This window comes from Cyprinodon tularosa, unplaced genomic scaffold, assembly GCF_016077235.1.
Source record: "Cyprinodon tularosa strain WSP-4 unplaced genomic scaffold, ASM1607723v1 ctg413, whole genome shotgun sequence".
Taxonomy (NCBI): Eukaryota; Metazoa; Chordata; class Actinopteri; order Cyprinodontiformes; family Cyprinodontidae; genus Cyprinodon; species Cyprinodon tularosa.
The window spans coordinates 392,344-419,501 of NW_024039134.1; the positions used below are offsets into that span (position 1 = coordinate 392,344).

The 27,158-nt window shown below is 38.0% G+C and overlaps 1 protein-coding gene across 1 annotated transcript; it reads right to left on the reverse strand.

Moving 5' to 3' along the window:
- Positions 1–2,745: 2,745 nt before the first annotated feature.
- On the reverse strand, positions 2,746–27,158 carry LOC119792212 (synaptic vesicle membrane protein VAT-1 homolog). The gene is made up of 6 exons (XM_038298738.1): positions 26,599–27,158; positions 12,496–12,703; positions 7,872–8,042; positions 7,677–7,766; positions 7,256–7,494; positions 2,746–3,019 (listed from the first exon to the last, which is right to left on the reverse strand). Exons 1-6 carry the CDS (start codon positions 26,989–26,991, stop codon positions 2,828–2,830), a joined length of 1,293 nt encoding a protein of 430 aa, XP_038154666.1. The 5' UTR covers positions 26,992–27,158; the 3' UTR covers positions 2,746–2,827.

Here is a 27,158-nt window from a genome sequence, read left to right on the forward strand (position 1 = left end):
CAGAATCAACTGTGCTAAAGCAGAGAAATCTCTAAAACCTGCAGGACTGCCACCCTCGAGGACCAACTTTGGGCATGCCTGCAGTAGAATTGCTGGAGCCTGCCAAATTCTACTGGTTCCTCCTCTTCTAACGTCTACAACTAATCCCAAGGTGGTGAAATGTGAACTGCTCGACTCGTCTCTTCAGAGTTTCAAAGATATGTGACTAAAGGTCAGAAGATTTGACGACAATGCCAATCATCGAGTTCCAGCCTAGGGTATTCTGGTGCAAATTGCACTGAAAAAAAAACCCTTATGTTTGATCATGGTGTAAAAAAACTGGCAATCCATGACTTGCAAAAAAGTCACATAAAGGACAACTCTGGTTCAGAGTGAGGTAAGGGGTTCATTCCTCCTGATCACACCCTTAAGGTATTATTATGGTATCCTAAATGGGTGCTGAAGTATCCCAGTCCAGCACCCACACTTAGTACGGTAAGAAGGTCTAGTACTCTGTACCCCTTTTCAGCCTTTAGGCCAAGACAAAATTCAAAGGAACCTCCTCTACATCTTATCCAACAAGGTGAACTCCAAGAGGAGACTTCTGAGTTGGTCTCATTTAACGTCTCAGAAGTTATTTATTTTCTGCCAAATATTCCTAGCATTGATCTCTCATGGTTCTCCCCAGGTAACGGACACAATAGTGGATGGTCTTGTCTTTCTTATTTGGAATTGGCCCTGCTGGATCCCAAAAGATTAACTTTACCACTAGGCACTGACTGATTACCTCAATCCTAGGCCTGGCTCCATGGTAAGCAAGAGCTCTGCCACACCAGGTGATATCACTGGCCTCGATTCCTTAAGACCCTTTGCCTTGAAAGATCCTACATCCACAGAGGCATTTAAGCACCTGACAAAATAGCCTCTGTGATCATAGATGCACTGAAACCCCCTTACCACATTAAGTTGGCAGTTCAAGGAGTGGATATTTTCCTGAAAATCTGAAAAGGTTTATAAAACAGGCACACACTGAACACAGTGCAGCTGCTGTACATCATTAAAACCACACATCATACCCTCACATCAGCGGCGGTGTGGTGCTCAACACAGATCAACAAATTATTCTGGCAAGAAGGAAGTTTGGCACGACGGCGAATCAAGTTACTGGATTTCACACGCCAAACATGCTGGAGCTACTGTCACAAAATGTTTTAAATAGACATTTTTGACCGTTTTAAAAGCTGCAGAGTGCTACGGACGGATGTCAGCAAAACAAAATTGGAAGATAACGGACGGAGGAAGAGATATGCGAGACGGAGAAAGTGAGGGTCCAGAGGGGGGCTAACTGCGAAGCTAAAGAGAGATCCCCATAGACCACTGCGTCCATCAATCCTGCTCTCCAACGTCCGCTCGTTAGATAACAAAACGGATAACTCGAACTCTCTTCAAAGAAGGAGATTAGTAATTGCTGCGCCATCATTCTGCCGGGGTCTTGGCTGCATCCAGCAGTAGCGGACGGTGCTGTTGGCCTGGGGAGGCTGATGCTGTACAGCACCGATAGAACCAAAGAGCTCTGCATGAATGGAGGGCCCTCTGAGACTGTTCCCAGGCAATCTTTGGCATCTAGAGGGGAAGCACAGCCCTATTCAGGTGAAAATGAGGAGGGCACTCTAGATGCTTCCCTGCCAAATGTTGAAACATCCTCAGCCGGCTCCTCCCGGCCCCATCTGGCTTCCACACCTTCTACAGCATCGCCTGTCGCTGCTAAACCTGCCGATGGCACCACTGCTGCTTCAACCACATCAGCCTCTTCAACCCAGGGGGCTACCACCCTCACAGCATCGTCATCATCATCCTCTTCCTCCCCTGAGCCAGGAGAAGCGAGTGCTTCAGTAGCTGGAGGCAGTAGTAGCAGCTCAACAACAATTGCTGCTTACCTTATCAAGGCTGCACCTTAAAAAATAAAATTGTCTAGCGAGCTGTTCTAAATGAAATTTCTTTTTGTTTACACTTGTGTATACAAAATGACTAAATAAATCTGTCTAAGTCTAAACAGGAAAAAGTCCAGGGGAATTTCAGAATAAAATCAACCCACCAGCCTGCACAAATTCGTATAGTAAAAACAAAACGGCAAGATGGAAGAAAGTGATATTTAGATGCACTAATAATGAGTTTTGACCGAGTACTTCTAGAAACTTCTAGAAAGATTGGTAACCTACATAGACTTTTTTTCTTTTGAACACCATTTCTGCAGCCGGAGCCAAAGTGGGGTACCAGACACAGCAGCTGCACCATATTCAGTAGGAGCCTTGGGTACGGTTTTGCTTGCACTTTAACTTTGAATGTGGTTTTGGACTAAAAACCACACTTGTATATTTGTAGAGCTATGTTTCTGAACAGCTTTCAGAGTAAGATGTTGATATGGCTGATAAACTTCACCACAGCCTGGCAGCAGCACAGGTAGAGGTAGTCTCTGACCTCATTTATGTGAAATCCCTCTGTTTTCAAACCAAAGCCATTAGTTGAAGTTCAATTTACTACAAATGGTATTAACATTGTTTTGTTATCGGTACACATATCAAAGAGAATTTGTCTGTGCACCCTTTTCTTTAATACAATAAATGATTCCTCAGAAATGTATCAGAATAAAGTGGACTTTATTTCAAAAAAACAAGTGTTCCCAATAAGACATTATTGACATATTGCACAACAAAACCAACAGCTGAATACTGACAGAAATCACAGAAGATAAGACATTTCTTCTCGTTTTTTTTCTCCTTTTTTTTTCCTAAAAAAAGGACAGATTTGTGGATGGAGTGCTGGAAATGCCACTAAAATGAACTCTTACTTAATCCTTTTCTGCTTCAACTTCCACTGCAGCCTCCTCTTTCTGGTCGCTGACGGCAGCTTCATTTTTCCCCACATTTTCCGCCTCCTCTGCATTGGAATGCGGCTTCTCTTCACTCTTCTTAGGCTCGGGAATAAGTATGACTTTTCCGATATTTTGACGATCGTGCATTCGCTTCATGGCTTCAGTGACCTGGGAATAAATAAAAAAAGCCAGCTTACTCCATTTACTTTGCAACGCTGAATGCTGACAAAAGACATATATACATGATAAAAAAAACTAAAAGAAAATGCATTTTTTGACACCCAGGTGACTGACCAACTCTAAATTTAAACCTTCATTTCCTTCTGGAAAAACTCCAACAATTACTCTCTTTTTTTTGCCCACAGTTAGTTCATAGTGATGTCTTTAGTTAGAAAGGGGGGTTTTAAACTGTTACTCTTTTGATATGTTTCTTAGTTTTTTCTAACAATTGTATTTTTCACAAAGCATAAAGTTCAACAAAAACATAATTGGAGTAAAAAAATATACATATAGATAATAAAAAAAAGTATTTTTAGGCATATTGTAAATACATTTGAAGTTTCACATAATACAAGGCTTTCTACATATTAAGTATTTATTGTTTTCCTGATTTTTAGATGATGTAAAGACATTAATAAAACATATAATATATCTTTATTGATTTTGAATGCAGCTGTGAAAAACTGAGGACTTAGACCTGGTGCACGACTTTCTATGTCCTAATCCTTAGCTATTCCAAAAAAGTTAAAAAACAATCCACTGGACTTTGATTCCAAGTTTGAAGACCTTTCGCTTCCCATCCAGGAAGCTTCTTCAATTCCAGTTTTGAGAAATAGCGTTGAGTTCGAGGCTTTATAGAGTGAACCGAAAACAAAGCCGTGTTTTGGCTAAAACATGCAAATTTAACCGGACGAACGGTTCCGCCACTTAAGAACAGTCGTTCATGGGTTCTTTGTTAGCCTGCAATACCAGATACCTGTCTATGTCTCTGAAAGGGGGTCGTTAGAGGGAATTGTTGGCTTGGCTTAACAGGCGAAGTGTTCTGTTCCCCTGTAAGGGGATGGGGGTTGTGATGATAGCGGGAAGGAATCAATTCTATCGCTGAATTGAAGGTTTTTTGAAAGCTGAAACCAGAGTCCACCCCCTGTTTAAGGTTGGTTTTCTTTCTTAACATAGATGGCTTCTCTCCTAAACTTGGAAGCAAAGGTCACTGGATTGTTTTAACCCTCTCCAGGCAGATGTTGCAGATTTGCAACAGCTAAATGCCACTTAGCTAATTACTCCATGTCCATATTTTAAGAGCTTTTGCTACTCAGAAGTACAACAGAAGGACTTAGTTGTGCATTTGCAACAGTTTCTCTCCAGCTCACCAGATAGCACTGCTGACTCACTTTCAACATGGAGTCCTTGGTGTCACTGAAACAGATTTTCTAAGCACCAATTTCATGTAAGTTTTACTATCAATTTCCATTATTTTGAAATCAATACTACATAAGATGAATTATGAATGTGTATAGATATGACACATGCCAACAAGTAGATTTTATCTCCTCTGGGTATTTCACCAGAGGCATCTCGATTTCAATGTTGTGGATTCGCAACGTGTGCCCAAACAGGTACCAGTGGATGCTACATGCTTTATCTACTAGTTGGCCTATATTTTAAGCAACAGTCTAACAAAAACGGCCTTCTCAAGAGGTTTTGAGATGTCGGTGGATAAAAAGTTTGACAAAAAATTGTCTCTAATTTTGTGAGAATATTTATTTTTTTTCTTCAAATTTTAACGTTCATATTAGATTCAGTCTTCAGTGTGAATTTACCACTCCGGGAAACTGCTGCAAATCTGCAACATCCCAGAATTCACTGCATGTGAAGGTCTCTCTCAAAAAAAAGTCTGAATTGTATATTACTGCCCCATATGATAATTTTCTCCAAATATCAGATTTTTTCCTGAAAATACAACTTAATTTAAGCCTTGGAGGGTTATCTTTTTTAGAATGACTATGACCTGGATGACTGAAAATCTTCACCAGCATAATCCTCAGCTAGTTCACTCCTCATTTTGCTTACTGGTACTACTTGGGTCGCTGTCCAGTCTTGCTTTAAATTTACATTTAGCTGGTTTCACAGAGCCTCTCATTCCAGGCAGAACTATGTAGGATTGGTGAGGTACTGCTGCAAAAAAGTATCCATAAATGTTGCTCGTACAAGGCTTTGTTTCTAAGTAAGTTTCTAAGTAATTCGATTTTTAGACTCATCCGTCTGATCACAACTCCTGTAGTCCTAATTTTTCTCTGCTTTCTCTATGGTCAACCTGACCTTTATGGGGTTGTTTTGTTTTTTTCCCCTGAAAGAGCAGAGAGGTTTCCTCCCATCGAAGTTTAACTTTTTAAGTCTCTGTCAGTTCGTGCAGACAAGAACTTTCATATTAACTGTAAAAGGAGCCTACTGGAAGGAGAGGATATTTTTTTCTTTTTGGAGACCTCTTTTTGCACCTTACAATCAAATCTTAGGGGACTTGCTTGGAGTACTTTGGAGTATTAGCAGTTGTTTTGAATGTTCTATACCTAGAAACTTTGATCCATTTATCCATTCTACATAGGAGAAAATTATTTTTAAGTACACTTCACACAAGGATTTAAAAGCCCTTTATTGCAGTTCTTTCTTCAGCTTATAGAATTTCTGTTCTTGCTAACGGGTGTTGAAAAATGTATTTTAAAAAAGTAAAAAGTTATAGTTACTAGTTACCCAAAAAACAGTAACATCAGTTGCATTTTAGTGAAGTTTTAGTTTAGTTTTATCCACCTTTCTTCAATGCTCTAACTGAGGGAAGGAGGTTGTTCCCCCAAATCTCGCAATACATGGCCCTGCTCATCCTCATCTTAATACAGCCCTGTCCCATGTGCAGAAAATCACCCCCAAAGCATGTTCTTACCACACCCTTGATTCACAGTAGGGATGATACTCATCATTTTTCTTCCTCCAAACATGATTATTGGAATTATGAACACAAAGGTCTATTTTGCTCTCATCTCACCACATGACTTTCTCCCATGACTCCTGTGGATCATCTAACTGGTCATTGATAAACTTAAGACCATGTCTGGACATGTGCTGGTTTAAACAGAGGGAACCTTCCATGCCACGCATGATTTCAAACCATGATGTCTTCGTGTGTTACCAACCGTAACCTTGGAAACGGTGGTCCCAGCTCTTTTCAGGTCATTGAGCAGCTCCTCCTGTGTAGGGATCATTAGCGGCTGGCTAGCTTAAGTGGTAAGCTAATGCCTGCTTGTGGTTAGGACATTGCGCTTGTAATCCTGAGATTCTGAATTCTAGTCCAACTCCCACAGACTGTCACTCTGCGTCCCTGAGCAAGACCCTTAAGCCCCAAACTGCTCCCCGGGCACCCAACGGTACTCTGCACTGCACTCTCTGCATTTCCCCCTAGGAGATGGGTTAAATGCAGAGCTAATGCCTAATTTCATTGCTCTGTACTTGTGACAATAAAAAACGCTGAAAAAAGAAAATTGAGACCCAATGTGGTGATATCTTGCAAGGAGCCCCAGTGCGAGGGAGATTGACACTCATGTTTAGCTTCTTCTATTTTCTAATGCCTGCCTTAACAGTGGACAAGCTGCTTAGCGATTTCCCCCATAGCCCTTTCCAGCCTTGTTGATGTGAACCATTTTGTATCTAGCGTCTTTGGACAGCTCTTTGGTCTTGGCCATGTTAGTAGTTGGATTCTTACTGATTGTATGAGGTGGACAGGTGTCTCTATGTAGCCAACAACCACAAACAGGTGCATCTAATTTATGGTAATAAATGGAGTGGAGGTGGACAGTAGAGGGTCAGAATTCTAGCAGATAGAGAAGTGTTCAATTGCTTATTTCAGCTGTATCATACACTTAAATAATAAAAAAAGAATCATATATTGTGATCTGTGGATTTTCTTTTTTCAGATAATGTCTCTCACAGTGGACATGCACCTATAATGACAAATTCAGACCCCTTCATGATTTCTAAGAGGGAGAACTTGCAAAAATAGCAAGGTGCTCAAATATTTATTTTCTCACTGTATATTAAATGTTTTTTTTTTTTTTTAGCACAAAATAAACAAACCAAACAAACATTTAGCCTTTGATTTCAGAAACACCGTCATTGACACAGTGGCTGTATTCTGTCCCCACACTCTATGTTCAGGAAATGTTGAACATCTGCCCTCCTCCAACAGGTATGCCTGTATCATATCTCCCAATGTCACCAATATGAGAAAAGTAATTAGTTAGTTGTTTGATGAAAAACGAACGCTGCTCTAATGTAAAACTGGTGACAATAGCGGTAATTATCTGGAATTTTTAATAACATTTAAGTGCTCCCATATGAATATTTCAAAGTACCAACCTCCTCAAAATGATAGCAGGAGTCAATGCGTGGCTTGATCTTCCCCTGCTGGTACAGCTCCAGCAGCTTAACCAGAGTTCTCTCAAAGAGCTCCTCATCTGTAATGTAGCCCAGGTGGAAGCCAGCGATGGCCTTGTTGGTTTGCATTAGTTTCAGGGTGTTGAGGGTGAGCTGGTTGTACCAGGTCTTTGCCATAGCCAGCAGGTTCTTCTTCTGGCCTGTCACACAGTTGGCAGTACCTGGATCCGAGGAAAAAGACAGTTATTTTTTTTAATCCTTGGCCCATTTTTGATGTTTTAAACGCAAAGCTTCATATTCTTAGCTAAATCATATTTTATTTGTTTCCTGGAGATTTAAGCTAAATCTCAAACACATGAAATGTTGGTAACTAATACTTTCTTTTTTAAATGTGGTGCCTTACCAAAGACTATAAGCATGCCTAGAGGTTTAAGCAAACCAAAGCCTTTTTGAGTGTCAGCACCACCAAGGGGGTCCAGGACGATATCCACACCTGCAGAGAAGGATAACCAATATAAAAGGTTGTCAAAGAGAACAAAACTTGCAAAAAATCGTAATGATAGAAACTGTTTGGAGCAAAATGGTTGTATTTTTTTACCCTTTGGGTTAATTTTTCGTATTTCAGTCACATAGTCTTTGGTTCGGTAGTCGATGGGGTGAGTAACACCGCCTTGGCTGATGGTCTCGTGTTTGGAAGCCGACGCTGTGCCAAAAATCGTCACATCCTGCACGGTCTGACACAGCTGGGTAGCAGCAATACCCACACCACCTACAGATGTGCATACACAGATGAGTCTGGTAACACAGGTCACATGTTTTGCTGTTGATAAAGCAGCTTTCCAACCTTCTTGAAACATTCAGCCCTGTGGTTGTGTGACAATTTTTCAGTTGTGGTTTCAAATAAACTCTGCTGATCAGACAGAATCTCTCATAAGGCTTTATTTGGATTCTCTAAAACCTGTTTGAATTAAAAGCTCTACAAAAACCTGCATGCAAACCATAAAGCTGGACTTTATTTTAAAGAAAAATGTCAAAATATTATTCTGCACATTTCTTTTTATAATTAAATATCACCTTCTATAAGACACATTTCTAAAAAGTTTAAAATTTGAAATGTTTAACTTAAGTGATCCTTCATCCCAAAGCACAAAGAGGAAATGCAACATTTAACTTGCCTTTAAATGCAACACTGCAAACTAAAAACTCTACAAGCATAAAAAAAAAATAGAAGAAAAAACCTGCAGTCAACAAAACAAATGCCAAAAAAAAAATGCTGCAGCCACAAACAAAATGCTGCATTTGTTTTTTTGTGCTTCCATGTTTTGGGGTTTATGCCACACCTTTTTTTCCACTTGTTTTGTTGTTTACTGCATGTTTGCCGGCCGGCATATAAAATACTGCAATACCGACAGTAACCTGGAGAAGTATTCACCTCACGCATATTGTCATGAACAGACAAAAACATTGCGATTTGGTTGAGATTTTATGATAAACCAAGAAAAAAAATGTGTAAAGTGACAGAAAAAGGTTATGAGTACTAAAAAATAAAACTCAGAAAAGTCTATCATGCAGTTAAATGTGGTAATTCATAGAAATATATTTTATAGTGAGGGCATTGGCACCTATTTTGGGGATGTCTACCAGCTTTGGGTAACTAGGAAAATAATTCTGCACATTTGGCTTTGCAGGACAGTTCAAGCACAGTCAGGATGAACAGTGAGCATCTGCAAACAAATTCTCAATGTAACTTAGGTTTGGACTTTGAATTGGATATTCTAATACAATACTGTGACTTGATAAACCATTTCTCTGTAACCTCACTCTTCTTCTAGGATTACACTTTGTTTATCTCCAGCCGTGCCAATGAATCTGCCGTTTCTAGCCTTCATGATGCTGTCTGTTCGCCAACTCTACAATGGAACCATGATGTCTTCGTAGAGCAGCTGATTTTACAGTAATTAGTTGAGTAAAAGCAGTCGGTTGAAGTGAAGTGAAGTATCAGACTGATGGGGGCTGAATACTTATGCACAGCAAATGATTTATTTATTTCAATTTATTTTGAAATAATCAGACATTTTTCTTCAGCTTCATAATTATTTTTTTCCCTGTGTTGGAGCTTTAATTAAAACTAACAGAAGCCCTATGAAGTCGATGGGTTTAAATCCTTTGGCAAACAACTGTGAATAAGAATGAAAACAGGGACTAAGCTAATCGATATTAAAGCATCAGCTTTATAAGGAGTCTGAATGTTTTTATTTCTCCATCTGCTAAAACCTTGGATGAGGGGATAAACTGAATCGGAGATAGATGTGTTTCTATGGGATCGCTGCCCTCAAAAGGTCATCTGGGTGTGCAACTTATCTGCTAACCCCAGTGGCCTTTTCCATCAGCCTGGCCTTTCGCAGAGGAATAATACAGGTCAACCCTGTAGTTGCCTAGCACTGGAAACTGGCCTTCAAGAGCGAGGATGCTGAAGGTCGGGTGACTGCGTTCATAAAGCAGAGAGGCTGGTAAAACTGCATGTATAATGTCTCTCTTGGTCTAAGATAAATACTACGGCAATGGTCTGTTGAATTTCACAGACAATTAAGTCCTAAAATATTACATGCATAAATAATTGAATTCAAAGCGTAATTGCAGTAAGATAACCAACTTATAAAGTAATTATTCTATATCCTATATTCCTTTTCCTCTCATACAACACCCCTCAAACTAATTCCCACTTGTAAAATGTTTGATTTCCAAACAATCCTTTGTTAAAATTCATAAATAAATAAAAAAGTGATTGCTGGATTAAGCGGTTTACATGCAGCTATAACATTTTCCAATATTTAGCACCTAAACAAGTGGAAAATCCCATTAGTTTGGTGAATTTAAACAGGCTTTAATAAATATCAAGGATCCCAATTTATGAAGTAAACCAATGCTAGAATCCATTGAGATTTGTGACTGATTATTTAGGAGCAACAGCTGCTGACAGGCCTAACAATAAACACCACATACCCACCCTGGGTCGATTGTATTAGCCAAGTTCTAATTTCACCGCAACCTCTTTTCATTTTCATACCATTAAATAAACCATTTTGTACCCGTCTACTTAATGGTCACACACAATGGAATTATTTTTGCAGTTTACATTATTATTTTTATACTCACACAATTTAACTCTGCTTATTTAGACCTTTGAGGATCAGGCCCACTCTGCATCTGCTCGTTTTAAAGGCCACCTGTTGCCGTAGCAACAGGTCTGATAAAGATCTGCCCTTGTATGAATACGATGGTTGAGTGATCGTAGCAATAACACACACACTACATCCTGGGCTCTGACCCGGGGTCTTCGGGCAGATGGCTTTGCACAGTAATGCAGCTGAATAAAACAAAGTAATGAGAAACCTGAGTGTGTTTGGTGACTTCATTTCATGCTGGATGGAAAGCATAAAGGATGTAACGGATCAAATTAGAGAGATTATATATATTCTTTTATAAAAATATATTCTTCTACTTTCATAAATATGAAAAAAAAAACAAAAACAAACAAACATTGGACTTAAAGTCTTTCCTTTATATTTTTTTTTTTAACATAAAACCAGGTCTGGATGATTTGTTACCCAGTTCTTTGGATATCCAACATAAGTGAAAAAAATGTTTGGGTGTTGGATCATAGATTTTGGAGAATGAACTAGCCCTGCCTGTCAAATGCTGCATCGTATACATGCTGCTGCGAATGCATCCTTATTGGTTCATTTATCTGTGCTAAATGCCAGGCCATGATTCAGTGATGCAGATTTGTTTTTACCTTTAATGTCATATTTGATTGATAAATTACTTCATTAAAAGGTATAGTAGAGGATGTTCTTTTCTTTGGTGGATCATCAAAAGATGATCGGTGGTCATCCTAACTGTCAATCATTCTGGTGATATGTTTAATTAAGGCTGTCCTTCGTGCTCATCCCCATTTTCACTTACTGGTGGTGAGTCTGACATATTGGAAAAATTGCAAATCTTCTTTTGGAAAGTAAGCTAGTAGGAGCAATGCAAACAGCAAATTTTAAACAGAGTGTGCACGAGGAGAAATGGGCTTGTGCACGCTCTCGCACACGTTTAAAAGGCCAACTACAGTGCAGTACTGTAGTTGACAGGTACAAGGTTGTACATGTGCATTCTAAGTGGAGGGGGCGGGTCTTTTCAAAAATTTGCGAAAATCCTTCACTATACCATTAAGATTTAAGAAATAAAAACATTTAACAGTAATAACATAGTTGCGTGAATATCATCTTTTTTTTAACGGTTATTAAGTCAACTGTACATTATGATTTTTAATCTATATGGTTTTAGTACCTCGCTAGTCTGTTATAAAGCTACAACTTTCTGTCAATGCAAAGAAAAAAAAGTCAATTCTTTCTTTAGCTTTTTATCTGACATCAAACAGGTTTTCATGTCAAAACTAACTGTCCATTCTGCCTTTCTATAACAAATATGCACAAAACTATGACAATATTATAAGTACAAAAAAGCAAATTCCTACAGTTGCGGTATTAACATTTAATAAGAAATAGAATTAAAATAGAAGGTGAATACGTTTTTTCACAAGATAACTCTTAAAAACAACATGGCAGAGGCGGATAAAAACACGTGAGATATATCTAATATATACTGTATATATAAATTTTCAGTCTCCTCATGAATCCAAATATGCTGCCCCATCTTCCTCCAACTACTTCCCATCCTCTTCTTCGTCTTTTTACAGCCAGTAAGGTCAAGCAACAGATCATGTCAAAAAATTGCAGTTCTGTGAAATTTAAGAATTTTAGATAACTGAAAACCACCATGCTGAAGTGCAAAAAGCTTTTTTTTTTTTTTTTTTTTATAAAAAATCTTTTCAAAATTGCAGTGCATGAAAATGTTAACATTTTCATACTTTCAATTAAACTACTTATTTTCTGCAGCTTTTTGACCATCTTATATATATATATATATATATATATATATATATATATATATATATATATATATATATACACATACATACATATATACATACACATACATACACATATATATACATTGTATATATAACCAAAAATCATGCAACAGAAAAATACTGATCTGCAGATTAGTATAAAAATCCCTAGTGTGGAGGAAAACCCTGTAAACCTTCAAAATTAATTTATTTCAAGCACATGAAAAAGTCTAATATTGCAAAGAAAAAAAAGGTTTCTTACCAGCAGCCATGTGAATCAAAACGCTTTTGCCTGGCCTGAGATTGGCCATCTCAAAGAGCATCATGTAGGCTGTCATGTAGTTGATAGGGAGAGCAGCCGCTTCCTCAAAGCTCATCGCCTCTGGAATGGGGAAGGTGCGGTTGGCGGGCACCACCGCTACTTCCTGCCACATGCCGTGGCGCTTCATGGCGATGACACGATCTCCGACCTGGACAGCAGGAGACAGGAAAAAAGTAACTTAATCTGTGGCTGTCAAATTCAACTTATCTTAATAGGAACTTATGTCTGAAAGTTTTTTTAATACCTTCCTTTAACATAAAAGAATTAAAGGCTCTTTCTATTTCAAAACATTTAATAATACCTTTCTGATAAAAAGGCCTAATTCCAACTATTGCTAAGTTTCAACAATAAATCTATATGAAAATACATCTGCTCCTAACAGACTTTAACTTTTATAACTCTGTAATGCTTTAGTGTTTCAGACCTGACACACTTTTTTAACCATCCTGTATGATGTCATTAAATAATCACAAATGATTGCTTTTATTCAGAGACTAAATGGACATGCAACAACTTACTTAAAACACATTTGAGAGTCTGAACAGGATGTCTAGGGGAGAATCGACCTCAACCTCATTTTCGAATTTAATGCAACCATTTTAGGTTTTCTGCAGTACAACAAAGTGAACTCTTAAATGTGCATCAGATCAATGTTCTGCAGAACAACCCAAGTGTTCTGGAGTCTAAGGTCACAGGATTTTGTGCTTGAAAGCAGAATTCATGTTTCCATCAATCATGGTGAGTTATCCAAGTCCAGCAAAGCAGCACCTGGACATCATAAAACCAACACGCCCGACTGGAGGCAAGGCGCTCCATTTTCTAAACAGTTCTCATTAGAATGTGTTTTTAAAGCTCAAATATGGATTTATAATGTTCTATTGTAGTATTTGTTATTTTAATAACTTAAGTTACAATAAAAAAAAAAAAAGAGTAATTTTTATCCAATCTATTTTAGGCAAATGTGTGGCTTTGACTAAGCTTGCGCTGCAAGCTGGATTGTTGCAAGATCTGAGTTCAGTCTCACAACAAATCCATCTAGAAAGACTCCCGCTAATAAGACCGTCTCCTAACAACCAGCGAGTCGGACCAATGACATGCCAGCAGTGTTTGAGGCGGGACATGTAGGAATCACGGCAGTCAGAAGGGCCCACTTTTCAATACCGCTATTGACTCGGTTTTAGCTAAAATAGCAACAATTTCTCGTTTTAGAAAAGGAGCAAAGAAGCACTTTGTGCATTTTTAGATGAGAAATATGTCTGTGCTTATCTTCTGACAGGATTCGAAAAAGTTTGATTTTTTTCAGCTTACTCTGCTAATTGTGAAAACACTCAACGTCATGATTCCTGCTACGATTGGCTGAAAGTGTATTACATAAGGCGCCTACTAGCTGGTACATCACCCAATCAGCTTTGAGTGTTTTACTAAACATCCCTCCTTTTCACGGACAGATTGAACGGCAGCCATACCAGATTAATAACGTAGAACTCAACTCAGTTCTACACATATTAATCTGGCGACTGCCAGGTTATGCTGTGACTGCATTTTACAGCAATCATAACCCAATAGCTCTCTCAGTACTATTTAAAAAATACTAATTTTTACATACTTATCATCAGGAACATAAAAAATTGATATTTATGAATAAATTGCACTCAGAAAATGAATTTTATCATATCTTTGGATTCTATTGATATTTGTTGATGCTATGGAATAGACAGTATAAAGAAGAGCTATAGTTTTCTTTAAAAACTGGGCCTTGATTTCTTTGCATTAAATTTAATTTTGTACATTTAGTTATAAAATTTCTGAATTTAGAGAAAACTGATAACTGCACTTTTGCAAAGTGTTTAAACACAATAAAAAGGAAGTCAACTTTGTGCAGCATAGTTAAGAAAAAAGGCCAAAACAGCAAAGGACACAGGAAAAATGTGATCTGATCATGAATGCTGCTCTGCTTCCTCTTCGACAGTTTTAGCAGCTCAATGACACACCCACTTCCTGCAGAGCACAACTCATGACATTATACAGGCCTAAACACATCGTGCAAGTGTTGTGAATCAACCCGATCCGATCTCTTCTCAGTAATCACACATTCTTTTGACTTTCACCTCAGAGGACAGCCCTGGTTTTGACCCGATATTGAATCTATACATATGCATACTTCAGCCTTGCGGGGTGATCCCCAAACCAAATGGGTGTCACTTTAAGACCAGGCTTAGATCAGTTCCTGGAAGATTACACAAACTCAAGTTACTGGAGAGAATCTGGAAGCAGAAGAATAGTACCAGCTGTTTCCAGTTATGCAATAATCCCCACAACCAACTGGATAAAGGTTGATTTTAAAGCCTAAAATTATCATCCAACATTTAGAAGATCAATAAAGAACAGGATTTCAATATTTAACACTTAAAATAAACTTCTAACAGCCTTGTTCCTGCTGGTGTACCAGTCCGATTAATGATGCACATCACACATGTTGACATACATGGGTATGAAATCGAATTTAGCTGCATTTAGAAAATGTAATTAGAAATGCAACAGATATAATTTAATACAATTTCACCGAAATAATGGCTGCACAACCTCAGGAAACTATGTAACTAATACACTACTGCTTCATATTGCGATGGCAACACCAATTACTCCTTTTGTAATGTCATCACCATCCTTTATAGCATCTCAGCCACTGAGAATAAAGATCAAGCTTGGGTCTTGAAGGCAGTGAAAGGTTCCTCCAATAGGACATCTAGAATTAGTGTGCAGATTTAATGGCAGCTGTGTTTCAGTTATTTTCTGTAGCTTTTCTATATGAAATCTATAATGCAGACAGAATCGTTGAGAATGTTTTTTTGCCCCCAATTGCAATGAACCTGAATGCTGAACGACCATGTGTTGAAAGCTGAAAGAAGTAACAGATGGGAGTAAATTGGGGATTCACACTGGAAGAAGGGATGGATTGATCTGGAGCTAAAAAAAAAAATAAAAAAATTGAATGCATGACCTCAGCTTCAAAACTGGTGATTCCTTGGTGCTGAAAAACATTACATTATGGAGCCATTCGGAATTTGACACGGAATGGGACAAGAAAACCTTGAAATGGTGATAAAATGTTCTTTAGACACAATTATTTGCCTCCAATTAGCTCAGGAAAAAACTGAAAGGGACAAATACATTTTAAAGCAAATTTTGTTGTTGGCTGTTTAAATTACCACAAGAATGAGCAAATCCCACTAATTCTACGTCTAAAATAGGCTCAATTCCGGTGGCTGTTGTCAGTTCTTGATCGGCATTTAACTTCTAAATCTCAATGGGTGAAAGAAAAACAAACTAAAAATATAAGACAGCGAGCTCTTGTAATTGATTAGCAAATTAGATTTAGATAACATGTTAGCGCAATTTTATATTATTTAATGTTTCAAAATTAGCAAACAGACTTATAGATCCAAAACGTTTACTATGTGGGCTAAAGTTTAAGTTAAAAGATGTTGTTGCAAAAATGACTAATGAAGAATCTGGGCTCAACTCCTGCAGAGCTAAAATAAAGAGCTAATGAAGCCTCATTCAGTAGAAGCTCTTAAGGGCAGATTGTACTTCTGCAACCGCACACTTCAAATGTCGCTTTGGTTTGGTCGCGAACCAGTTTTGCTGGTATGCTTCTGCAACGTCGGTCTGGAATTTCTAGGGACGCACAGCAGTTTCCCACCAAAGAGCAAGGAGGAGCCTATTCGAGAACTTACGAGAACTTCGGAGGATTGTCACGAGAACTTTTTCGGCGGTGCTGGCGGGAGTGTTTATTTTTCAAAACACGTCTGAGGCATCGTACAAGTGACTATACTACTATCAACCTTTCTTCGTGGTTATCTATTGTTATTACTCCTAGGTTTTTAAAAATGGCGCGCCCCGCCACCGAATCGAGAAGGACGACCACACAGACATCCGGAAAGGCAAACCAAGGACCAATCACAGCTGCTTTTTGTCTGCGCACTTTCGCTTGAGATCTGCGCAGGTTTGCGACTTTCCGACGTGTAGACAGGATTTTGTTGAGCTGCGCAACGACGGTTACAGAGCCTCTGCGTGGGGAGTGTGGTCATGCACAGAGACATATTTGACGGTTGCAGACACTATATATCAGAAGTAAAAAAAATGCCTTTACTGCTGAGAACCTACAAGCTAACAGGAGCTAGCATTCTTCTTCCTCCCTACTCCAGAGGCTATATGTAGAGCGCCCTCTACAGGTTTGGTGGGAGACAGTTCAGTCAATATCAGCAGCTAATATCCCAGTGCGGTTTATAAATGTACGTTTCGAGTTTTTTTTTTTAAATTATGTGGGCGCGGCTTATAGCAAGGTGCAAGCTATAGTCCAGAAAATATGGTAATTTTCATCTTCAAAGTTTACTCCTTCTGCTCTTTCAGCTTTGCTATCGTATAAAGTGGCTAAACTCCTTTTCAAACAGTTATGTTAATACATAATACAATCCAGAACTGTGTGTTCTAATCATAGATTTTTTATGGAAACACCTGTAACAGAATAATCAACAATGGAGCACGAGCCTCAAAGATATCCCACATACCAAGTCTAGTATGTCTGGTTCCCAAGTGTCTTATGAAACAACCGCACCCTGCAGTCCTTATTGGCAGACACTGTCCTCCATGTCTTACTCCCTCTCCAAAAAACACTCTGGCATCCTTTTATGTTATTGTCTGCTGCTCTTTGCTTTCATACTGAGGGCCCACCCAAATTCTTATGTTAAATGTAACCAAACAGGGGGAGGCTGTCTCCATTTTGTTTCAAGTCTTCATATCTTCTGGCTGGATAAGTTTGTGTTTTAATCCAAACGCTTGCTTCCTGTGCTTCCTTTTGAGGTTTCTGTCCTAAAACACACACAACAGTGTTTATTGTAATCCTGCTCTGCGAAAGCGGAGAGGAAACATTGGAAGAGGAATGAGGGGAAGACTGTAGCATGAAGAGGAGGGGGAGGGAAATTCTTTCCTGTCAGGGAGGGATACTGAGCGGCTTTGGTATATTGCAGATAACAAGCATGTCAAAGATCTGACATAATCCATATTCTGTAAGTACAGGAAAAAAACGTTTCTTAAAGAAGCAGTGATCGCATATATTGGTTAAGAATCAGTTGAACTGTATGGATTATCTTAAGGATAACACTAAATACTGACAGGATTTCCATCTCTTAAAGGGGAAAATCATTTTTTTTACATTGGCCCCTTGATTTTACGTTATTACATCATGTTTTACTCACCCATATTAGTTTTGTGTCATTTGGAGCTGTTCCGAAGATATTCGGTCTTGTTATATCCAAGTAACATCTTCCTATGGGCAACAACTTCAAGGCACAAACTTAACTGTTCATAATTTATTCTTTATGGTATGCCAGCATTCATAACATGTAGGCGAATCACTGTCCCCCCAAACATCCGCGGTTATATTTTTTATCTTATATTTTTTTAAAACAAAGCAGAGTGTGTATGACATCATCCATGCGCACCGGCTACCGTTCATTCATCCTCTCCGCTGAGCTGCTGCTAGTTTTACTCACATGCCTGGAAGATGTCTAGTGCTACTACCACAGATGATCTCGCTCTCGAAATGGCATTGAATGATTCACATTAGCTAGCCGAACGAATAGAAGGGGTAGAGCGTAGCCGCCTGTGGCCCTGGCTGCTTGTCACAACTCCAGTCCGGCGGGCAGATGATGTCATACACACTCCGCTTTGTTAACATAAAGAATAAATTATGAACAGTTTAGTTTGTGCATTCAACTCTTTGCCCATAGGAAGACGTTACTTGGATATTACAAAACCGAATATCTTCAGAACAGCTCCAAATGACACAAAACTAATATGGGTGAGTAGAACATGATGTAATAACGTAAAATCAAGGGGCCAATAAAAAAGAAAAATGGTGTTCCCCTTTAACTAGCGCTGTCACTATGACACTTCTGAACCAAAGTATAGCGTCCTTAATTTTAAAAAGTTGGATATATTCCATCTTTTAGGGTTCTGTACTCTGCTGATTCTCTTCCACAGGTGGCTGTTGTTGACAGGTTGGTGTGGCGCCGCACCTGCGGCTCTTTGAAGCGGCTCTGCTGGAGCTTAAGAGGAGTTTTCAGTCAGCTGAAGGACTATATGTGTTGGGGTTTGTGTGTGTATAATTGATCTTGTTTTTTCTACAATTTGGAGGAGGTATTTTGTAAAATATCCTACATGCAGAAACATACAGGTACATATGGGGACATTCAACAGGTCCTCATATGGGTAAGTTCTGTTCTTTGAGTTGGGGTTAGTTTTGGGACTAAGGTGTGAATTCAGTTTAGCTTAGGATTAGGGTTAGGTATATGTTGGTAATAGAGTTAGGGTAAGGTTCTGGGTTAGGCCATAAAAAATGTATGCAAGTCAATGAAATGTACCCATATGTCATGAAAACAAAGCTGTGAGTGTGATGAATGCAGGCATGATTTAAGCCCTTTTTGGACATCTTTGAGTCTTTGAGGTCTTGCTGTTGTTTAACTTTCCTTTTGTTTTAAACTTACCATCAAAACATTAAGAGCAATCTAATCCTTTTACTACATTGTTTATAAAAATTTGCACTTTGGCGATATCAAAATATTTATACAAACACATAAATGTGCATTGATTACATTATCCATACGTTTCCTTAATTCTAACCATAAAATGTTTGAATAAACATTAAATATTTTATAATGAAAAACACCAACAATGAGGATCAATTATTTCAGTTTTAATTCAGTTTTAAATGCTGTTTTAAAGAGTGATTTTTTTTAACACAACTGATGAAAAACCAGGCAGTTATTTGCACAGTTTAAGCATTTTTGCTATAAAATCTTTTGCGAAACATGCATCACCAAGGAAACATGCTAAGGGTAACATGCCGAAGTATCTTTTAAATATTTTAAAAGGCAGAGGAGTAAAAGTCCAATATATCATTAAGTGTGTTTTTTTTAACCTTTGCCATCTTAAGTATAAAGAACCGTAGACTTTTATAGACATAAACATTTTAAGGCAAATGTCATAGTGCAGTGAGGTTTTATGAGGTGTTGTTGCATGAATAGCTACAGTTCCTTTAAACAGGAATTACCTTTAATACACTTTGGTCATGTGTTTTAAAGTCCTTTATACATAAAGCTGCACTCGAGTAGTTTTACTTTACCGTATTTTACCATAACACAACAATAAATCCCATATTACAAACCTCTAAGTCGTATTTCATGTGCTTGTGAAGGTGGTGGGATGTCTCTAGATATCTCTATAATGGACTTTATCGAAAGGTCAAGATGTAATTTCAGGGCATTGCTGAAACTGGCACTATCTGTGTTCAGATCCGGCCTCAAAAAATGCAAAGGAGTTTGTCAGCAAGAATAAATCTAAATTTGGCCTCCAAACAAGAAGTGAAATTTCATTCTGAGAGTATCAACTCTGCATTTCCTCACAAAGCTGACTTCAGGAACAGTGTCTTCCAACAATTCAGCACCAAAAATTTGCTACCTATCATAAGATGTTTGGGTGTTTTATATTCATATCAAAGTGGCTTTAAAATGCATGAATCTTAACTTTTTTTGCTTCAGAAGCGACTATTGTGGAACCAACTACCAGTTTTAGTCTGTGAGGCAGACATCCTGTCTACTTTTAAGGCTTGGCTTAAAACTTTCCTTTTTGATAAAGCTTATAGTTACTGTAGAGTGGCTCATGTTATACAGAGCTATCTCTATAGGTATGCTGTTATAGGCTTAGACTGCTGGAGGAATGATGGAACCCTTTTCAACCTTTTGCTTCATTCTATCGTGATGCATTCTCCACTTTTTTCTCATAGTAGCTTCATCTGGCCTGCTCCTGTTTTGCTCTGATGCCATCCTGGAGAGAAATGTCATCAGTGCGTTTGTTTGTGAAAGTTGGAGCTTGGTCTTTTTTTCCAGTGTAGTCCTGACTGTGACTAACTGTATGTGCTCATTTCATCCTCTGACATGGGAGGTGGTTCGGAGCTTGTCTGCCTGGCTGTGTGTTTCTTGGATGGCGCCCCCCGTGGAGCTGGTTTACAGTTGCCTTTTGTATCTCTGCTGCTTTCTGTATGTCTGTTTCTGTCTCCTTGAACCCCAGTCGTCCTCAGCAGATGGTCACTCACACCTAGTCTGGTTCTGCTGGAGCTTTTTTCCTGTTAATTGGGAGTTTTTCCTCTCCACTGTAGCTATAAGCATGCTTCGTGTGAGAGGAATTCCTTTGAGTCAATGCAATCAGCTAGTTTTCCTTAGAAAACACTGAACCAATCTGACTGTATGATATAGTTTAATTTTCTTTAAAATGCCTTGAGATGACGTGTTGTGAATTGGCACTCTATAAATAAATTGAACTGAAAGGAAATTAATGAATTCTACTCTAATACGCATAAACAGAACCTGGTTTAAGCAATTATTTAATTGGTTTACTGTAAATAGTAAATACAATGAACCCATGAGTAAAATAACCTTGGTATCATTCAGCTGTTCTGTAAAAGTTTTAAAGGGTTTATAAAGGGAAAGTTAGCTGCAGCTATCAATTGTATTAGTACATTTGTTTATTAAATAATTGTTGCAGTACAGCGGGTGCTGATGTAGGTGAGGGGGTATGAAAAATAAGTTTAACTTCTTCATACCCCTTTTCAGACAATTTAATTTAATTGATTTCATTTCTCTGGCGGTATATACCGATTTATATATTATCGGGTGGAGGGTTTTGTTTCTATTTATGTTCAGGTAAATTTAGTTAGTTTGGAAATTGGTGTTTGGTTTGGTTGATGTTAACTAGTCTATTTTGTGCGTATTTGGTTAATTAATTTATTGTTTTTTTGTCAAATTGTCTGAAATAAATTCCTATTCAGTGAATTAATCTATAATCTGTAAGAAGATATTTTAATAAATTAACATATATGAATAAATAGTTTGTAATAAAATACAGCTTTTTTAAATGAAGTGTAAATTGCAAAAACATGTAAACAAATACAAATTATAATTATTAAGATGGAATGTACTTTTTTTTATATTTATTAAAGAGTTTTCTCTTACTTCCTCCTATGAAGAGGGTATTCATTCAGCAAATGGCTTGATTTAGAGCAGGGATGCGGAAAGCCGTCCTTGAGGGCCGCTGCAAGACAGAGGATTAAGGATTTCCCTGTTTCAGCACAGCTGATTTCCACTGATAGATACGGAATCATCAGAATTAGCTGTGCTAAAGCAGGGAAAACTGTAATACACTCAAGGATCTTCAAGGACCAAATTGGGGCACGTCTGATTTAGAGTGTATTTTACCATTACTCCAAGTAACGACTCCATTAATTACAATGATTCATTTCAGCCCTACAGAAGATAAATGAACAAAAAGCCTTATTAACAAACAAACAAAACAAAAAACAGGCAGGTTATGGGTGAAGCATGGAGACGTTTAAAGGAGAGTCCAGTAACAGAACAATAGAGAGTATAAACAGGATAAACCACAAAAAGACCTATGGTAACTCTGAGGAGCTGTTTGACAGGTTAGCTATGAGTCACACAATTCGCTAATCTGACCTTTACAGAAAAGTGGCAAGATTTTCAAGTTGTTAAAAGAAAACCGAAAGGATTTTCTTCTGAACTTTACCTAAAGCCATGCAAACAAACACAAAAAACACATTGTGTCACATCTGTCCCTTTTCAAAATGCAGTCCTTACGTGTGCAAAGCCAGCCAAATATTTTCAGCTGTAACTTCATCAAAAGGTGGTTCTACAAAGCGTGACGTGAGGGACCTAGGTACAAATTCATACCATACTTTTGAAATATTTGTATAAAAGTATATTCTTGCTCTCATCACTTAAATACATAGAAGTTTGTGGAGGAAAAGGGATATAACATTAAAGAGGGTTATGGTGTTTTGAGCTGACTGGCTGCAACAAACTCATCTACTTTTAATGCTGTAACAGAATAATAAAGAATATTGATTATTTAAACCAATAAATCATTCAAATTTCAATCTTTTCTGTATTCTTGTAAAAAATAAATAAATAAATAAAATGGCTCAAATTACTCCCAGTGAGACCAACCAAACCTAAGCCAAGAATGAAATGACCTGTACCTTTGAAAAAGCTGAATGGAACAAAAATGAAGGTCTGCTGTGATAAGTTACTGTTCTTTAATCTTCAATAAGATGTTATAAAAAGGACAAACATGCTCCTGGTGGCTGTAAAACTCCTCATACCTTAATCTGTATAAATTAAGACCTCTGATGAAAAAGGGCATCCTTTAGATAACAGGTTTACATTGCACACAGTAAAATTAGCTGTTTGGTGAGGTAACATCTCAGCCACTCCTGAAACAATGTCAAGAACCAGTGCAAATTTTCAATGAGATGTTCACACATAGTGAATTAATAATAATCGCAATTAATCAGCTTGTTTTCATCCGATATCAAAACATTGTTTATTCGGTTTACCACATGCATAAAAATTTAATTTCACAATATGTCTATAAATGCATTAAAAATAACATTTTCTTTGATGATTTATTTTTTATTTGTTTAAAAGACTCAAATTAAAGCTTGTTACACTTTCCAAAAAAAAAATCAAAATCAATCCACTGGACTTGGTTTTCAAATTTGAAGATGTTTCGCTTCCCATCCAGGAAGCTTTTCCAATTCAAAATGTCAGGAATAGCATTGAGTTGGAGGTTTTATACAATAGTCCAACAATTGAAAAAGCTTCCTGGACATGAAGCAAAATGTATTTTTTTATCCAAAAAAGCTCATTTTAAAAGTTGCTCATTCACATTTATTTGACTTAAAGGTATAGTGAAGGAGTTTTGCAAATTTTTGAAAACACCCTACTTCTCCACTTTTTAAGAAAAAAAAAAAAAACACATGCACAACCCTGTACTCGCTCTAGAGAGAAACGCCTATTAAAAGTGTGTGAGAGTGTGCACGACCCCATTTCTCCTCCTGCACACTTGTACAAGCTTACTTTCCAAAAGAAGATTTGCAATTTTTCCCACTATGTCAGACTCACCACCAGTAAGTGAAAATGGGGACGAGAATATAGGACAGCCTTACGTAAACATATCCCCGGAATGATTGACAATTAGGAGGACTGATTATTTAGAAGATGATCCACCCGGAAAAAGAACATCCTCCATTATACCTTTAAATGGTATAAGCTAAGTTAAACGCACAAAACGAGACCAAATGAACAGAAATTATTAGAATAGAACAATAAAGTCGTCATAAGGCTGGTGTCATGAGGCTGCAGAGCCTGCCTGATGTATAAGCAAACTTTGCAGCTACTGGGGGCCAGTGTTGTGCATGAACGGGAACATTGAACGGCGCTCACTGAATACGTGCTTATTGATAGTGAATGGTGAATTAACAGATCAGTTTTGAAGTAACGAAGGTGAACGAGAGCGACGTTCACTCTGAGAATAATGAGCGACAGACACAGCTGATGTCACATTCAATCGATACACTTTCCATTGGATAACGTCAGGTTTTATGGCATTTATTACAGCAAACAGTGTTACAGGCCAGCAGGTCTGAAGCTAGAACTATTCTGATTGATTCAGACTCATCTGCTGACATTTCTGATGCCAGGTTTGCAGAGCGCTTAGCAGAGTGTAATGAGCTAACAAAGGAAAACTCAGACAGCAAAAAACTCCCCACCTGGACTTAAACAAGTCCGTACGTCAGTCACGTCCACTTCAAATTTAAAGTGACACATCAAGCTATCTTGGGAAACACTTGTGCCTGAATGAGGAACGTAAGAAATCATTTTTGATCCAGATCTTTTCAGTAGAACCTGAATGTACCTGTATGTTCCTAAAGTTCTGTGTAATTTGGCTAAAAAAAGGCATCACTGCACATACAGAATACCTTGACTGCATCAAGTATTTTCTATTTCCTTTTGGTTCATATTTCACCTACATTTTAAGGGTGAAATATAAGGTTCTGTGTAGGATAGTGGCTTAATTTATTAAATGAACTTGAACTCTTTCTTTTATAGGTTTGTGAGCTTAGTTCATTTTTTGCAAAAGTGAACTATAAGCGTCAGTGAGTTCATTGTCATCTCTGTGAACTGAACTTTGAGATTGTTCTTTTTAATCATTAAATGGCACAACATTACTGAGGGCTCTGAGAGGAATCACACATTACAGTTAGACAAATAAGGCAAATATAAACACACAGATGTAACACAATTATTTTTGTTGTGCCACCCTCATATTTGGCAATTTCATCACAGTTATGATTACTACTTGTTTCATTAAAAAAAAAATCAATTATTTAAATAATCATCAACTAATCTAGTAACCAATAAATCGTTAGAGTACAGAGACTCTAAAACATGCCTTTAGCTGACAGAGCGACCAACTAAGAGCAGTAGTTATACCAAAACTGTAATAAAAAAATATATATATGTAAACATTTTGCATTCAAAATAAAAATGTTTGTGTCTGTCAATATGCTCTATCCAGAACAAGTTGAAAAGTTTAAGAGTCATCTGGTTTAATTTCCTAAAAAGTCTTCTTCACGGAACCTTTTGATATCCGATTATTAATCAATTAATCGAAAAAAAAATAATAGAAAGATTAATCGTTTTTCAAAATAAAAGTTGCAGCCCTAGTTTTAAACCTAACATCATTACTTGTTATATTACTATAAATTGGCTGCATAAATCTTATTGTTTTAGGTACAAATCAACAGATGTGTCTACTGACCAGTGGCGTCGGCAGACCTTTTTCACAGGGGCACGTGCCCCGTTGTGGATCTGCGTAACCTGGGGCACTGATTTTTTTATTAATTCATTTTCCGCCCTCATAGTAGAGTTGAGAGAGAAGAGCTCTCCAGATTAAGCCAGTCACAATCGATTGACAGCTTTGCAAAAATGGAGCAGAGATGCTACTGTTTACTGTTAAAAAAATTAACATCCAGCTCTTCCATCTTTCTGACAATGATATACACACCTCATAGGATCATCACCATCACACCATCATAGGATGGCTGAAATCGAAATGATAAACACAGACATGCTTGTATGTAGAGGTTTTTTTGTTTTTCCTTTACAGTTGCACATTTCAGGTTTTCAATTGTCAAGTTCATGTTTGCTGTCTGATTGTACAATTTATTTATCACACTTTATAATAAGTGTTATAAAATATTTGCTTGCGTGCTTACATTAATAATCTGTGTAAAATAAATATATGGAAGAGGATTAAAGCCACTGAAAAAACAAAAAAGTTGACAGATTTTTCAATCTTATTTCAGTATAATATGAGAAAAAAAGTCAGAATTCTCATTTTAATCTCAGAATTTTGGATCCTAATGTAGATGGGCACCATAAAGGAAAAGATGTGGGAGCACTCAGCTTCACTGACAAAGATGTGAGTTGTTTGGGAGGGCAAGTAACACATTGATGAAAAATTATGAAATTGGGTGACTTTTCACATGCCTGGTGATGCTATTTCATTAATGGATAAGCAGAAGATCATTAAAAGAAAAAGAGCTAATCTCTAAAACAGACATGGCTTCAGCTTGATGCTAATATGTTTGTTAGATGTAAGAATTCAGTCAGAATTCTAAGATTAAACTCTGAAATCTGACTTTTTTCCCCATATAAAACTGAAATAATATTTAAAAATTAGTTAACTTTTTTTTTCGGTGACCCTACTCCTCCTGGTCTTCAATAATTGACCAAATTTTTTTTTTTTTTGTGCCCCATTGTGCCCCTGTATAGTAATGGCTCAGCTGACGCCCCTGCTACCGACCATTATTAAAAGAGAGCAAATTTCAGTCTGCTTTGCATGGAATGTAATGTTCTTTTAAACTGAAAAAGAAGAAAAATTAAACACAGCTCTGACTTGTGCAAAAACACTGGATAAAACAAACAAGTCAAGACATTTTAAACAGAAGTTAAATGGCTGTGATTATTATCAGGCACAGCATTATATTGTGAAATTGTAATCTACCTGCTGAATGCAAAGGATTATTTAACCAGGAGCCTGTAAATGCTTTAGCAGACTCACTTTTCTATCCGTCACATCCTCCGCCACCGCCTCGATCACCCCGGAGCCCTCCATCCCCATGGTGACGGGCGGGGCTGGCAGCAGATCGTACAGCCCCTGCCTCCCCAGCAGCTCGGCGAAGTTCAGACCACACGCCTTGACCCGAACAAGGACCTCTCCAGCCTTCAACTGCGACTTCTTCATGCTCTTCACCTGCAGCTTGATCTTGTCGTAGCCGCCGTACCCGGTGAGAACCAGAGCTCGGTAGGAGATGGGCTGCTCCTCCTCGGCTGCAGCCGGGCTGCTGCTGCTTGACTCCGGCTTGGCTTCAGCGGCTTCAGCCGGTGGAGGTTCATCTGGCTTCTTCACCTGCTCCGGTTCTTGCTGCTGAGCTGGACCCTCTTCACCAGACATGATGGCCGCTTTCAAAGGGGGTGTTTTTGCTGGAGTCTGTAGGTTCGGAAAATGTCTCAAGTTTAAAAAGCCGTCATGAATAAAATGCTTCTCACAACAGACGGTCGTGTCTTCAACAAAGCCGAGCTCTGCTCTCCAAGTCCCCGAAAGTGCGACTCACTCAACAA